The sequence below is a fragment of the Salmo trutta genome, chromosome 8, assembly GCF_901001165.1.
Source record: "Salmo trutta chromosome 8, fSalTru1.1, whole genome shotgun sequence".
Lineage (NCBI taxonomy): Eukaryota > Metazoa > Chordata > Actinopteri > Salmoniformes > Salmonidae > Salmo > Salmo trutta.
In genome coordinates, this window is record NC_042964.1 from 49,068,276 (window position 1) to 49,082,912 (window position 14,637).

Consider the following 14,637-nt stretch of genomic DNA (forward strand, 5'->3'; position numbering starts at 1 on the left):
TAACTGACTTGCCTAGTTAAATAAAGGTAAAATAAAATAGCCAATGGTTCTTTAGTGGTTATCGAAATATGAGAATAACCTTCTCTGCAAACTATTCTATTCCGCAATGCAGCCATGTTATGATAGATACAAATCCAATATTTCTGGCTACCTAGCTAAGCATACTTAACGGCTAATCAAATAAACACATTGGTATTTTCGTGATTGACAAAGCTGTTAATATTTTAACGGAAATGACAAAATAGCTAGCTATACTTCGAAGAGCACCAAATCTCAGATATGGCTCACGTTAAGTTGTCGTCGAGACTCCGTGATAGTCGAAATAAAGCAGTTTATGTCGTAGCGTTATGTAAACAAGCGTGATAAGTCAACCTGAAAATGGGATAAAAAGTACTTTAGCTAATAGCCTAAGTGACCGCAAGCTAGGACTTGAGTCTTACTCAATGTTCGTCATTTCGGTTCATAATATATAAAAATCGTGAACTTGAAATGGCATTTTCCACTAGGTAAGTTAAGGTAGCTAGCTAGGTCAACTCGAGCAAAACAACAGGATGTCCGTTTGTGTAACGATAGCTAGCTAGCTGGCCAACATTTTTTTTTATATGGGCTTGTTAGCTACTGTAACCACGTCAAAAATACTGAGCTTTGTTTATACACCTGGCTGGTTTGAAAAACAAACAAATTAACGTTATACTCCTTGTTCACAACATTTTAAATGGTTTTAAAACAAGATGGCTCAAGCTAACTAGCAGGTCATTAGCAACAAACTTGGCAACAGCACATTCTATCAGTCTCTGTGCCTGGTCTGGTTAATTAGCTAACGTTAGCTAGGCATCATAGCTAACTGTGGCATGCAATTCATCAAGGTAACGTTAGCTAGCTACCTAAGCCAAGTTATCTACTATAACGTTAACTATGTCTATTAAAATGTGTATTTCTAATGCTAGCTAACGTTGTCATTAAACGTGAGCAATAATCAATACTATTAATTTATTATACAAACTATGCATTTCAAACAGCTGTCATTACTAGCCATCTGTAGCAAGATGGAAAAAATATCGCTAGCTAACTAGTGTAAAACGTTAGCAGCTAGCTAGAATTATTCTGTTGTTTATGTTCTGAAAGGATACAGTTTCACCACGTCAGTATCCATTCGCCTTTTACCCGGACTTGGAGACGACATTTTTATATTCCACTGTAGAACACCAAGTTGTAAAGTGATGGCAGCTCAAACGTCTAGCTGTATTATCCCAAAGTTGACATTTGCTTTCGTCGCAAATGCGTATAACGAAATCTTTCCACGTCTCCTACTCTACCTGCAGCAAAGTATAGCCCTTCTCTCTCGCTGCCGAGCTCTCACTATCCTGAAGCTTCTGCTATCCCTCCGCCGATTGCGTCATATACAGGAGACAAAAAACGTCAACATAAATGGCAAAATTGTGTTAGTAGTCTTTACAGATTTATCAACGTAAAAATGTTTGATGGACAAGCTGCCACATAGCTAAGCTATTATTTTGACTATAGACTGAGATTTTAATATGAAAATAAAGTGTTTGCTTTAAAAAAAAAAATTAACAAGTGGTAATGGCACTCCCTGTGAATTGTCTCTCTCCCCCTGCCAGAACAGCCCCCCTCCCTCCTCCTTCTAATTTCCTTAATTTTGTGGCTAGAGTCAAATACTTTCTGTGGTACACATCAGAGTCAAATACTTTCTATAGAAAAAACTTTACGTCAGGATAGGCAACCGAAATGAATAATGAATGTATGTGTGTTATATTAAACATAGAGGGAGTAAAATGTTGGCAAGCAATAAACATTTCAGAACAACTATGGCTGAATTATTATCCTTACACCTTCACAAATATTAGTCGAATAAAACATGGGAGAGATGACGAATTTTGTCAAAGAGATTAATTTATAGACTAATACAAATCAGTAGCGGATTTAGGTACGGGCAACATCTTGCCAGAGGCGGCACAGGGCGTCCCCGGTGCGGGCGCTGAAGGGGGTTCACCCAGGGCGCCATACAAGCTAGAACCGCCACATACACTTGAAACAAATAGCCAAACCGAAAACTGCAGACAAAAATGCTTTCTGCTACTAAGATCAGTGAAATGTAGGCTAAACTGACAACGGAGTGAAGAGCAGAAATCCCAACTAGCAAGGAAGTTGAGCAATGAAGAACTCGAAGGGGGGTAGAATTCTGGCAGGGGTGAGATTTTCGGCACAACACCGTCCACACAAGGAGTATTCCATTAAGTACCGTCGGACAGCAGGATATCTTTCCCCACAGCCCAGTGCAAACTGCACATCGTGTAGTCCACCCGCAACCCCAGTCCAGCCCCCCACACACACAGAGCCTACTCATCAATCGCAAGGTCAAAGGCGCTGCAGAGGCAAAAGAAAATACCAAAATAGACCAGAGGGCCTCATTAATCACTGTGCTTCTCCAGTTCAGTGTGTGTGAGGGGGAGCAACCAGTGAGTTGCTGGCATCAAATCCTATCCGTTGTGCCCTTGAGCAAGGCACTTAACCCCCCACAACAACAGGCCCCCTCTCCAAAACCTGTATATGTATAGTACCAGTCAAAAGTTTGGCCACACCTACTCATTCAAGGGTTTTTCTTAATTTTTACTATTTTCTACATTGTAGAATAATAGTGAATACATCCAAACTATGAGATATATGAAATCATGTAGTAATCCATTTTTTTTTAAACAAATCAAAATATGTTTTATATTTCAGATTCTAAAAAAGTAACCACCTTTTGCATGGATGACAGCTTTGCACACGCTTGGCATTCTTTCAACCAGCTTCATGTGGTAGTCAACCGGAATGCATTTCAATCAACAGGTGTGCCTTGTTAATTGAAAGTTAATTTGTGGAATTTCTTTCCTTCTTAATGCGTTTGAGCCAATCAGTTGTGTTGTGACAAGGTAGGGGTGGTATACAGAAGATAGCCCTATTTGGTAAAAGGCCAGGTCCATATTATGGCAAGAACAGCTCAAATAAGCAAAGAGAAACGACAGTCCAACATTACTTTAAGACATGAAGGTCAGTCAATCCAGAACATTTCAAGAAATGTGAAAGTTTCTTCAAGTGCAGTTGCAAAAACCATCAAGCGCTATGAAACTGGCTCTCATGAGGACCGCCACAAGAAGACCCAGAGTTACTACCGCTGCAGAGGATAAGTTCATTAGAGTTACCAGCCTCAGAAATCGGCAATTAACTGCACCTCCGATTGCAGCCCAAATAAATGCTTCACAGAGTTCAAGTAACAGACACATCAACTGTTCAGAGGAGACTGTGTCAGAATCAGTCCTTCATGGTCAAATGGCTGCAAAGAAACAACTATTAAAAGACACCAATAAGAAGACTTGCTTGGGCCAAGAAACACAAGCAATGAACATTCGACCAGTGGAAATTTGAGTCCAAATTTGAGATTTTTGGTTCCAACCACCGTGTTCTTGTGAGACGCAGAGTAGGTGAACGGATGATCTCCACGTGTGGTTCCCACCGTGAAGCATGGAGGTGGTGTGATGGTGCTTTGCTGGTGACACTGTCTGTGATTTATTTAGAATTCAAGGCACTTAACCAGAAATACACCATCCCATCTGGTTTGCGCTTAGTTGGACAATCATTTGTTTTTCAACAGGACAATGACCCCAGACACACCACCAGGCTGTGTAAGGGCTATTTGACCAATAAGGAGAGTGATGGAGTGCTGCATCAGATGACCTGGCCTCCACAATCACCCGATCTCAACCCAATTGAGATGGTTTGGGATGAGTTGGACTGCAAAGTGAAGGAAAAGCAGCCAACAAGTGCTCAGCATGTGGGAACTGCTTCAAGACCATTGGAAAAGCATTCCATGTGACTACCTCATGAAGCTGGTTGAGAGAATGCCAAGAGTGTACAACGCTGTCAAGGCAGAGAGTGGCTACTTTGAAGAATCTCAAAATATATTTTGATTTAGCACTTTTTAGTTACTACATTATTCCATATGTGTTATTTCATAGTTTGTCTTCACTATTATTCTACAATGTAGAAAATTGTAAAAATAAATAAAAACCCTTGAATGAGTAGGTGTCCAAACATTTGCCTGGTACTGTATGTCTTTCGGAGGGGTTGGGTTAAAAGTGGAAATCAAATTTCAGTAAGTCCTTGTGTGTAATTGACCAATTAAGTGATCTTAATTAAATGTGTTTGAGTATAAAAGCTTGCATTGATCGTTGATGCAATAAAAAGCTAAAAGGCATGCTTGTCAGATTCCTCATCCAACAAAACTTGAATATCTTAAGTTATGTATTTTGGTTCCGAGTTCAGGAATATATTATTTTCATGGACACGTCCTTCTCTGTGGGATTGCTTCCAGTTCAGACAGATTCACCCCCATCATGTGGCATATTTGTTTTGACTCCCCTTCTCTCTCCCAGCAGTGAATGCACAGATGTTGGGTGGCAACTGGCAAGGCAGACCCCAGATAGCTAACATTGACAGTCCATAGGACACAGCCTCTCTCTTCTAAATAAAATGACCAGAATGGACATTCCCATTCAAGTCAACATTCCTTGATGGGATCATTCTATTTCTATGGCCTCTCTCCCCCCATAGCAACACTAGAAGGGGAAGCCAGGCCACAAAACAGCATCGCTGACAGGTTTGTTTTAGCTGCACACTTAGTACCTTTCCAGGATCCCTTAATATAATACATGTTAAGGATTTCTACCATCTTTCCCACAGTTGAATTGCCTCTTAGAAACAGAAACAGTAGAGTATAGCTTGAAACTTGTGCAACAACATAGGATACAGATGGGACCTAACCAAGGGAGTTATTTCTGAGCAAGACCAAGGCTATCAATGCAATGATGTATCAAGGACAAGCTCACAGTTAGCTGCTGCTCTCATAACAGCCATGTTTGTCTTCTCTAACTGCTTTCTCTTTTTCTAATATATTACCATTGGTTGTATAAGTCAGACTAATAGGCTACATATTATGCCTCAACCTGAGTAGCATTACTAGTACTAGGCTTGGCTGATTCTGAGATGTGAAGGAAAACACTGCACATGTTCTCTGGTTTTAAATGAGAGCAGACAAAATGGCCATCAGGGAGGACCCTGAAATGCAACTCTTCACTGCCACTGTAATGGATAATGGGCTGACCTTGAGTACCTCAGTGTGGAACCACAGGACAGCCCGGGAAGAGTTAGGGCTATTGTGTAGGTCATAGATGCTGCTGTGAAAAGACTAAGGGCCACTCAAACCAGGGCCTGTATCCACAAAGCATATCAGAGTAGGAGTGCTGGTCTAGGATCAGTTTAGCTTTTTAGATCATAATTGACAAGATTATACGGGCAGATCCTAGATCAGCACTCAGATGCTATGTGGATACAGGCCCAGATCCAAGCTTTGAACTCCAAACTACTTATTGGAACAGTGCCATCGACATGTTCCCTTTTGAAGACGCATTTGAATTTGTCATTAGTGTATCCTTCCAAAACAAATTGGATATGCCATGGGAACACATGAAAATAAAATGCAGAGTATAAATAAACATGCAGAAAGAGGAACATTTTATTAAATCCTCTTAGGAGAGTAAAAGCACATGCACAGTAAAAGGGACTGCATTGGCTAAGAAAACCACAAAGGCAAATGGAATGAAAGACTAAATCAATGTTATCCCCAAACATCCTCTGATTTCTATGGCAAATGATTTGTTCTACCTGGTTTAACATCTACAATTAAAAGATTTCCCCTGCTCCCTCCATTTAGCACTTTAGACTTGCAAACAAACAAAACCAAAAAGCTTTTTCAAAGTTTCTAAAAATATTTATGTAACAAAATTGCTTTGCAACAAAATTTAGTATGCGTAAAGTTTAGAAATCCTATATCTACGTCTTTATACTCTCTGGAAAAAACAGCACTGAAAAAAAATGACTTCCTCACAGCTTTTAGGGTAAAAATGTAAATAAATGTTTACACTTCTACATGACGGAGTATACCCTTTGAAGATAACACATATGACTTTTTTTCCAGTGTAAGCCAGATGGCTCTTTCTCACGGGGTAGATTTCAGAGTCCTTGTCCCTCATATATTCCATAGACACACGACAGGACAAGAGCACATGCGGTCTTCATAGGAGGTAAAACAAACGAGGCAAGGCGCTGGTCTGAGACCAGGCAGTGTCCGTGTGCCGTTGCATTCTGTGGTTCTAAGTTTAGTGTAAAGTCAACCCACTTTTAAAAAACTGCATTCAGAACAGAATTTCCTTGGTGGGCAATGTCCGTGAAGAACTCATCGCTTTCGAATCATGCAGCCGGGCAACATTCCAAAGTTCATTGGCAAAACCATCCTCATCGGTACTTCAATTCATACCAACCCCATTACCCCCCCCCCATGATTGTAAACCAGACTTAACGGATGGGAGAAATACACAGATAGGAAACCACTGTCAGTGAAACTAGTACAGTACAGCATACCACAGGGAAGAATATGAATGGAGAATGTCATGATGATCCTGTCTCTGGGGTGGAGAGGAAGACCTTACTGAGATGGGGAAGATACCTGCCACTGACGGAATATAGCAAACACTCTTTTAGACTTGTCATGTGGACCCTGGAGGAAAGAGGGAACAGAAGTGTTAGAAATGAAAGCTTGCTCATATAGCAGAGTTATGACCAAATGCTGAAACTGTAACAATGCAAAATACATTGCTCCATTGTAGAACATAGCCATGTCAACCCTTCATATTGTCATAATAGTATGCCGTTTTTGCAGACGCTTTTATCCAGAGTGACTTACATCATTGAGAGCATACATTTTCGTATGGGTGGTCCCAGCAGGAATCAAACCCACAATGCTAGAATTGTTAGAGCCATGCTCAACCAAGTGAGACACAGGACCACCATTTTACCACATCCAAGTTTTGATTCTCACCTGTAGGGGACTGGCTGCCTTGTTTGGGCTGAAGCACTTCTTCATAGGGAGGAGGAGAGTGAGTGCGGCCCTCCAGCCCTGCTGGCGCTCTCCCTCTTGGCCCAGTAGGGGTACACCACCAGTGGGCTGGGTGTTCTCCTTGCCTACATTCACCCAGGGGCACCAGTCTCTGTGCTGGGCTAGTGGGTCAAACACACTCCTATGCAGGGGGCCCTCCTGAAAACAAGAGAATGGAGAAAGTCAATAGGTGACTGTTGCATAGGTTGTGGCATAAGTTGTGGCACGCAACGGAGTAGGGTGAAGTTAGATGCTGCTCATGGGTCAGTTTAGTAGTTTAACTTCACCTTGAAGTGCATTCCCCTCACCCATGCACCCAGTGGCCAAGATCAGTTAGAACAAGGCAGACATTTATAAATAAGGGTGGTGTTAAAATAGATGATGGATTTGTCTGTATTATATCTGCTACAGAGTACACACACACACACACACACACACACACCAGGACAATCCCGACACACCTGGTGTAAACACAGAGGGTAAAGGCTTACAGGGCTACTGGCTGAGGAGAGGCACATGCGTTTGGGGTTGCGTTGGGGGCTGGAGCCCCCCGAAGCAGTCCCCTCGCTCCCTGTCCCCTCCCCCTGGCCTCGGCCCCCGGTCATGGGCCTCTTCCCCCTGGGCAGAGGGCCGGGCTGCTCCTCGCTGGGGCTGGGAGAGTCCCTGCTGCGGGTGCGGACCACCATGGGGGACAGACTGCCCACAGGCTGCCAAGACACAATCAACAGAGAACTTTAACAAACAGATCCATGACTAGAGGTATGAGAGTCCATGTTACAACATTCTGAAAGCTACAAAGAACCGAGAAACTGGGAAAACGGGTTTGCTAGAACTTCCAACTCATCCAAGTGCCACCTTAACCTATTCGTCCAGTTCAAGTGGCCTGCCTTGCCTGAAACCTACCTGCTCTGAGCCTCTGGTCTTGTCCTGGCTCCGCAGCCCCCTGCGGTAGGGAGTAGGAGAAGGTGAGGGCGAGGTGGGAGTCTTCCTGTCCCCCTGGGCCTCGGGTGCAGGCAGGGGTGTAGATGACGTCGGGGTGGTGGGGGACTTTGGGACGTCTCCCTCTACCTCTTTTCCTGTTCCCTCCATCTGGTGGAAGTTCCACAGACCCACTTTGCGCATGCAGAAGGAGCAGGTGAGGAGGGGGAGGCTCATGGCCTGCAGAGCTGGGCTGCAAAAACAGCAAGAGCAGAAGGTGGAAGCAAACCTATTAATAGAACATGAATACAGAGGGGGAAAAAACGAGTTGAGTTAATATGCTAAGCTGCTTTTTGCTTTCCAAAATTAAAAGTTAAGACAAGCAAATGTTTTTAACTTTCCTACATGGAGATGCCAATTCAATAAAGGCTTTTAAGTGCCACAATCTGGTAAGAGTGACCTGATATTTTTCTAATGTTACAATGTTTCGCCTCTTAATTTTTTTGTCAATAAAAATGAGATTGGGAGACATGTTCTCATATCTAACCTTCCAGTCCAGCCACAGAGGGCCACGATGCAGGCAGCCACCTGAACAGCCAGGGCCTCAGAGGTGGACTTCAGAGGGGACCTGCCCTGCTTCTTCTGTTCATCCTCAATCAACTGCAGTAGAATGCCAATCACATCCTCCGTCAAAGACTGCAGGGAAACAAAGTGGTGAGATGGGAGGGATTCTCTTTGTGCAAAGGATAATGGATCGTAGTGCAAGAAGCCATGTGGGGAAAAAGCTAAACTGCATTCCCAAACCAAGGGTTCATAGATAGACCTCCACAAGGGAAAGGGGCTAGCAGAGGAGGCTAGTATCTGGACAGAGCCCGTCTTTCTATAGGTGATTCATTGTTGTGTAGGAACATGGCTCGCCCCCCTCACCATGGTTTTAAGCTGTTCTGGCTTCATGGCAGGTAGCTGCTGCTCCAGGAGACAGGTGGTGTGAAAGCGCTCCAGGAAAGCACTGAGCAGCACTGATGGCTCGTTCGCCGGGACAAGCCAGAACCGGTCTAAAACGGCAATACAACATCACGGTCATGTTCAGTAAGGCACTCAACAGAAATAAAAAAATGACTGTTTCTTATTGGACAAGTCCAGGTAGTCTCTCCCTGTTTCAGTACATCCATACAATTTCTTCCTTTTGTTGCCTAATGAACACAGACAAATGTACCCACCTCCATTCAACGAGAGGATTAGTTAAAGTTTTGCATTACCTGGGCATGGAAAGTCTGGCCATGGACAAAACTTCTCATGCTGTGTCTGTAGTTGTCTAGTTATCTCTGCTATCCGGGAATCATCTATGGAGAGGAAAGAAGTAGGGGCAAACATTATTCCAACCGCTAAATGTATTTAGGCACAAAATTAATGACAACATTCTGTGTTTCCAACAATAAAAAAACAAAGGCTTTTGCAATAATGGTTGAAAGTTCAGCAGACGTGTCAAACCGGTTGCTCTGCTCACATTTCTGGAAGTCCAAGGTTGGCTGCAGTGATGCACAGAGGAAAGCCTGGCAACTTGAACATTTCAACATGTCACATCCCACGTTGATCCAGCCATAGCTGGCACACTTCAGGGGGGAGAGAGTCCGGGGCTTTCCTGCCCATCTCAGACAGTGCTCCCGCTAAGGACTTTTACAAAGTTTACACAGCACACTAGAAATTATCAAAATGAGCATTATGATTAAATAAATGTGAAAAGTTATTGTCTTGATGAAAAATGTGAAAAGGGGAATGTAGGCAATGTTAGTGTGTAAAAAGCAACACAAAGGGTGTGCTGTACAACTACAGTACTACTCAAAAGGTCATTCACACAACACTTTGGCAGTATAACATGTCATGTCGTGGCTTGGATGCAGAAAGGATATAGAGTAGGACTCCACTCTTGTGAAAAAGGCTTCTTTGTTAGACGCTTCACAAGGAACTTGACTGTTGCCGTTTGGTGCCACCTTATCCAGCTCCCCCTGAACACTGAAATTCACAAGAAGAAAAAAACATTTCACAGAAGGAATTTGCATTAGCTATAGGGCTAAACAAACATTCATCAAATACAACAATTCGTATAGGGTAGTTTAAAAATGTTCTGTATGATATTCTGTGTCACGCACGCTCGCAAGTCAGCAACATCTCATGTACACAGTGTAACAACCATAGAATTAGGAATTAGAATACTAGAATGGTCATGGACCTTCTGATGATGGATAAAGGTCAGCCATGTTGGTCAGGGAGTTGGTCAACCATGGTTTGCCAGTGCTGTCATAACATAGCGTAAATTATAACCTGGGTGGTTCGAGCCCTAATGCTGATTGGCTGAAAGCCATGGTATACCATGGGAATGACAAAACATTTATTTTCACTGCTCCAATTATGTTGGTAAACAGTTCATCAATAGCAATAAGGCACCTCAGGGGGTTGTGATATGGCCAATATACCATGGCTAAGACCTGTGTCCAAGCACTCCGCGTATCGTCGTATGTAGCCGTGGTATATTGGCCATACAAACGCAAAAAAAAAAAAAAAAAAGCCCCTTTTTCAGGAACCCGTCTTTCAAAAATAATTCATAAATATCCAAATAACTTCAAAGATCTTCATTATAAAAGGTTTAAACACTGTTTCCCATGCTTGTTCAATGAACCATAAACAATTAATGAACATGCACCTGTGGGACGGTCGTTAAGACACTAACAGCTTATAGACGGTAGGCAATTAAGGTCACAGTTATGAAAACTTAGGACACAAAAGAGGCCTTTCTACTGACTCTGAAAAACACCAAAAGAAAGATGCCCAGGGTCCCTGATCATCTGCGTGAACGTGCCTTAGGCATGCTGCAAGGAGGCATGACTGCAGATGTGGCCAGGGCAATACATTGCAATGTCCGTACTGTGAGACGCCTAAGACAGCGCTACAGGGAGACAGAATGGACAGCTGATCATCCTCGCAGTGGCAGACCACGTGTAACAACACCTGCACAGGATCGGTACATCCGAACATCACACCTGTGGGACAGGTACAGGATGGCAACAACTGAACGAGTTACACCAGGAACGCACAATCCCTCCATCAGTGCTCAGACTGTCCGCAATAGGCTGAGAGAGGCTGGACTGAGGGCTTATAGGGCTGTTGTAAGGCAGGTCCTCACCAGACATCACCGGCAACAACGTCGCCTATGGGCACAAACCCACCGTCGCAGGACCAGACAGGACTGGAAAAAAGTGCTCTTCACTGACGAGTCGCGTTTTTGTCTCACCAGGGGTGATGGTTGGATTCGCGTTTATCGTCCAAGGAATGAGCGTTACACCGAGGCCTGTACTCTGGAGCAGGATCGATTTGGAGGTGGAGGGTCCGTCATGGTCTGGGGCGGTGTGTCACAGCATCATCAGACTGAGCTTGTTGTCATTGCAGGCAATCTCAACGCTGTGCGTTACAGGGAAGACCTCCTCCTCCCTCATGTGGTACCCTTCCTGCAGGCTCATCCTGACATGACCCTCCAGCATGACAATGCCACCAACCATACTGCTCGTTCTGTGCGTGATTTCCTGCAAGACAGGAATGTCAGTGTTCTGCCATGGCCAGTGAAGAGCCCGGATCTCAATCCCATTGAGCACGTCTGGGACCTGTTGGATCGGAGGGCGAGGGCCATTGCCCCCAGAAATGTCTGGGCACTTGCAGGTGCCTTGGTGGAAGAGTGGGGTAACATCTCACAGCAAGAACTGGCAAATCTGGTGCAGTCCATAAGGAGGAGATGCACTGCAGTACTTAATGCAGCTGGTGGCCACACCAGATACTGACTGTTACTTTTCATTTTGACCACCCCTTTGTTCAGGGACACATTATTCAATTTCTGTTAGTCACATGTCTGTGGAACCTGTCCAGTTTGTCTGTTGTTGAATCTTATGTTTATAGAAATATTTACACATGTTAAGTTTGCTGAAAATGAACTCAGTTGACAGTGAGAGGATATTCCTTTTTTTGCTGAGTTTACCATACCCCCTCGGGCCTTACTGCTTAATTATACCACGGCATCGTTGAAAACTTGTTTCTGATTGGCTTGAAGGGCATTCCAGAGTGTGCATTATTTCCCTATAATGCACAGTATATTTGTATGGTAGAATTCAATGGCCATAGTTCATGTTTACATGTTTTGTTTGAGCTGCTTTTGAAAGCAAAAGTCAAATTGAAAACAGTATTGGTATTGTTGAATTTGATTTTCATAATAGCAAGCTAGGACTGATGGTTTGGTTAGCTAAACTAGCAAGTCTGTTTGTTTGGTGTCGTGGAAATTCTAACCAATAAGGAGAGACTGTTATTTCTTCAAACATTTATACTTTAATATCGATTAATTTTTGCAATAATGGAGCTGGTCAACGACCACCCAGAAGTGATCGTTGAGAGTCTGAATAATACAGAAACGCAAGCGGTTTATATAGAAACCCAAAAACTGCTTAGTCCTTGGTTGGTTCCACCCATCCCCAGCAGCCCGGGGCATCATAAGCTGCCTTGTTATCTTCTTGTGCCTATGTGTATTGGTTGTGTAAGATCATAGCGCACAAACAAGTGATAACAGCAGTTCCGTTTCTCCTTTCAGTTCAAGCTAGCCTCTGTTCTCTTCATATCTCCACACAGCTGTGCCCTTGGAAGATAGTAAAAGAAAAGGATAGACTCAAGAACTGTGGTCACTTTTGTCTAAAGCTGTGACCAAGTTACTCAGAAGCAAAGCTAACAGGTTATTCTGTCCCTCAAGTTCTCTCTATCCCGTTGTCACCAAGAAAGTCCTTGACTACAGGCCTAGACCAGCTGAGGGGAGTGGATGTGTAAGAGAGGAGCCAACCCTTTACAGAAGCACAGCATCAGTAGTCATGAATATCTCTCACTATTTGTTAAGCATATAGTTGTTAACTATTAATATTAAACAAATCAGGTAAATACTTCATTTCTCTCACATTGGTTACCACGGCAACTACTGCAGCTATCTAGTAAACTTGCAAGGCACTTCAGTGGAAGTTTAACACATTTCTAGTGGCAAATGTGTTAAATTATAGCCATGGTTTAAAAGGGATAATAAACTCGGGGCTGTATGCCTTCTCTGGAAAATAACGCCACTCCGCTAGCACATCGTTAAACACACCTTCCACATCCTTTATTATCTTCAATAGAACATATAGCCCCTTGTTGATCATCCCTTTCATAATGCATTTATCTGCACTGTGCGTTTGTTAGCTAGCTAGCCAGATCGTTTTAGAGGTATGATACCATGAATTGTTTTAATATACTGCCAACATTCCATTCAAACAATGCAGTCACTCCACAGCCAGACACTGATGATAGGTCTTAGACAGGTTGTAAATGCAACAAGTACTGATATTGTATCATATAATAGCACTCACATCTTTCCAAGAAAACAAACATTTAGATATTTATGACGGTCTGTTTACATATATTTTAGAGGATATTTATACAGAACATTGGTATAAAACCTGTATAAAGTATTTAAATGTGACAATATTTTAGGTTGAGAACAATTACACAATTTCTGATACCTTACTTGTATTTTCCTGCTTAAGTAAAATTAGGACTACGCCTCTACTGCCGTTCATTCCAATTACACTGGTTTGGATTTCTCCCTGACCAATATGGATGCCATTTTCACCTTATGCTGGTACTTCGAGGGTTTTAACATAACCACTCCAGTAATTTCAGTTACAAACCCTAATTTATGTACACACATGTGGACCCATGTGAGCAATCAAATATGGTAAAAAAAAAAAAAAACATAGCCAAGTTTACACTTGAAGACATTGCATGTTACTACAGTGGTGCATGCAGCAGCTACTATGAAAACAATGCTGCAATTAAATGTCTTGATCATTTGTGATTATTATTTACATTGCATATATGATTGACCGTTTACGTAACATAGCCAGCTATAATGGCTAGACAGTATTGTAAATAACAAAACAGACAAACACAAATTAGCTGTCGAGTAAGAAAGGCAACAAGAAAAAAAAAACCTGTCTCGATAAAGTGTGCAACTTGCTTGCTAATGTAATGCAACATGTGGAAATTACTAGTTAGCTAGATGGCGAGTCAGCCACAGTAAGCTAGCTAGCAAACTAGCTAACTAGTTAACGTTAGGTCCCTAAAAAATTGCATTCGTTAATTCTCCAAAAACTTACCCAGTTGATCTGTTTTCATCCGACAACACACCTGCGTTGAGAAGTTCACGGACTTTCTCTGGAGATGCTAAAACTGATTTTAATTGTCTGTTAGGAGAATTATCAAGACGATTTCCACGACTGCCAAGTGCCGCCATGATCGGTCGGTGCTAGACGCTAAATCTTCCCCCCTGAAAGAGGAACGCTATCTGTTCCGCTTGGGATATAGCCCTGCTTAGATTTCAACTCAAGTGGCCAATGTTTACAAGTCCATATAAAATCTATTATATTCTTCTAAATGTACCTTTGCTGTATCCTACTGTCAAAGTCCATACACTGTAATCGTTATACTGTTACAGTGTTATTTATAAAATATATTTTTTAACTATTTCCTTGTGAAATCTTTTGCCTTGGTGGTTAAATTATGAAATTCTTAAAGGGAGAATCCACTCAAAAATGTATATTTCAGTATTTTTTTTCACTAGTCCACTGTTGATACAGTTCCAAAATGTTTTGCATGTCAGCAGTCAA

At 42.5% G+C, this 14,637-nt stretch overlaps 2 protein-coding genes across 3 annotated transcripts in view; both read right to left on the reverse strand.

The window, feature by feature from the left end:
• The window catches only part of LOC115199136 (ubiquitin-conjugating enzyme E2 H), a 32,945-nt gene extending 31,552 nt beyond the window's left edge, over positions 1 to 1,393 (reverse strand). For both annotated transcript variants that reach the window (XM_029761734.1, XM_029761733.1), the window contains exon 1: positions 1,131 to 1,393. In XM_029761734.1, the coding sequence (XP_029617594.1) occupies positions 1,131 to 1,183 (53 nt within the window). In that variant the 5' untranslated portion in view covers positions 1,184 to 1,393. The remainder of the gene's footprint in view (positions 1 to 1,130) is intronic.
• A 4,164-nt stretch (positions 1,394 to 5,557) lies between these two features.
• On the reverse strand, positions 5,558 to 14,291 carry LOC115199137 (nuclear-interacting partner of ALK). Its single transcript, XM_029761735.1, has 10 exons — positions 14,128 to 14,291; positions 9,823 to 9,925; positions 9,420 to 9,570; positions 9,172 to 9,255; positions 8,840 to 8,967; positions 8,460 to 8,608; positions 7,898 to 8,165; positions 7,486 to 7,701; positions 6,938 to 7,153; positions 5,558 to 6,616 (listed from the first exon to the last, which is right to left on the reverse strand). Exons 1-10 carry the CDS (start codon positions 14,262 to 14,264, stop codon positions 6,545 to 6,547), a joined length of 1,524 nt encoding a protein of 507 aa, XP_029617595.1. The 5' UTR covers positions 14,265 to 14,291; the 3' UTR covers positions 5,558 to 6,544.
• Positions 14,292 to 14,637: the final 346 nt, after the last annotated feature.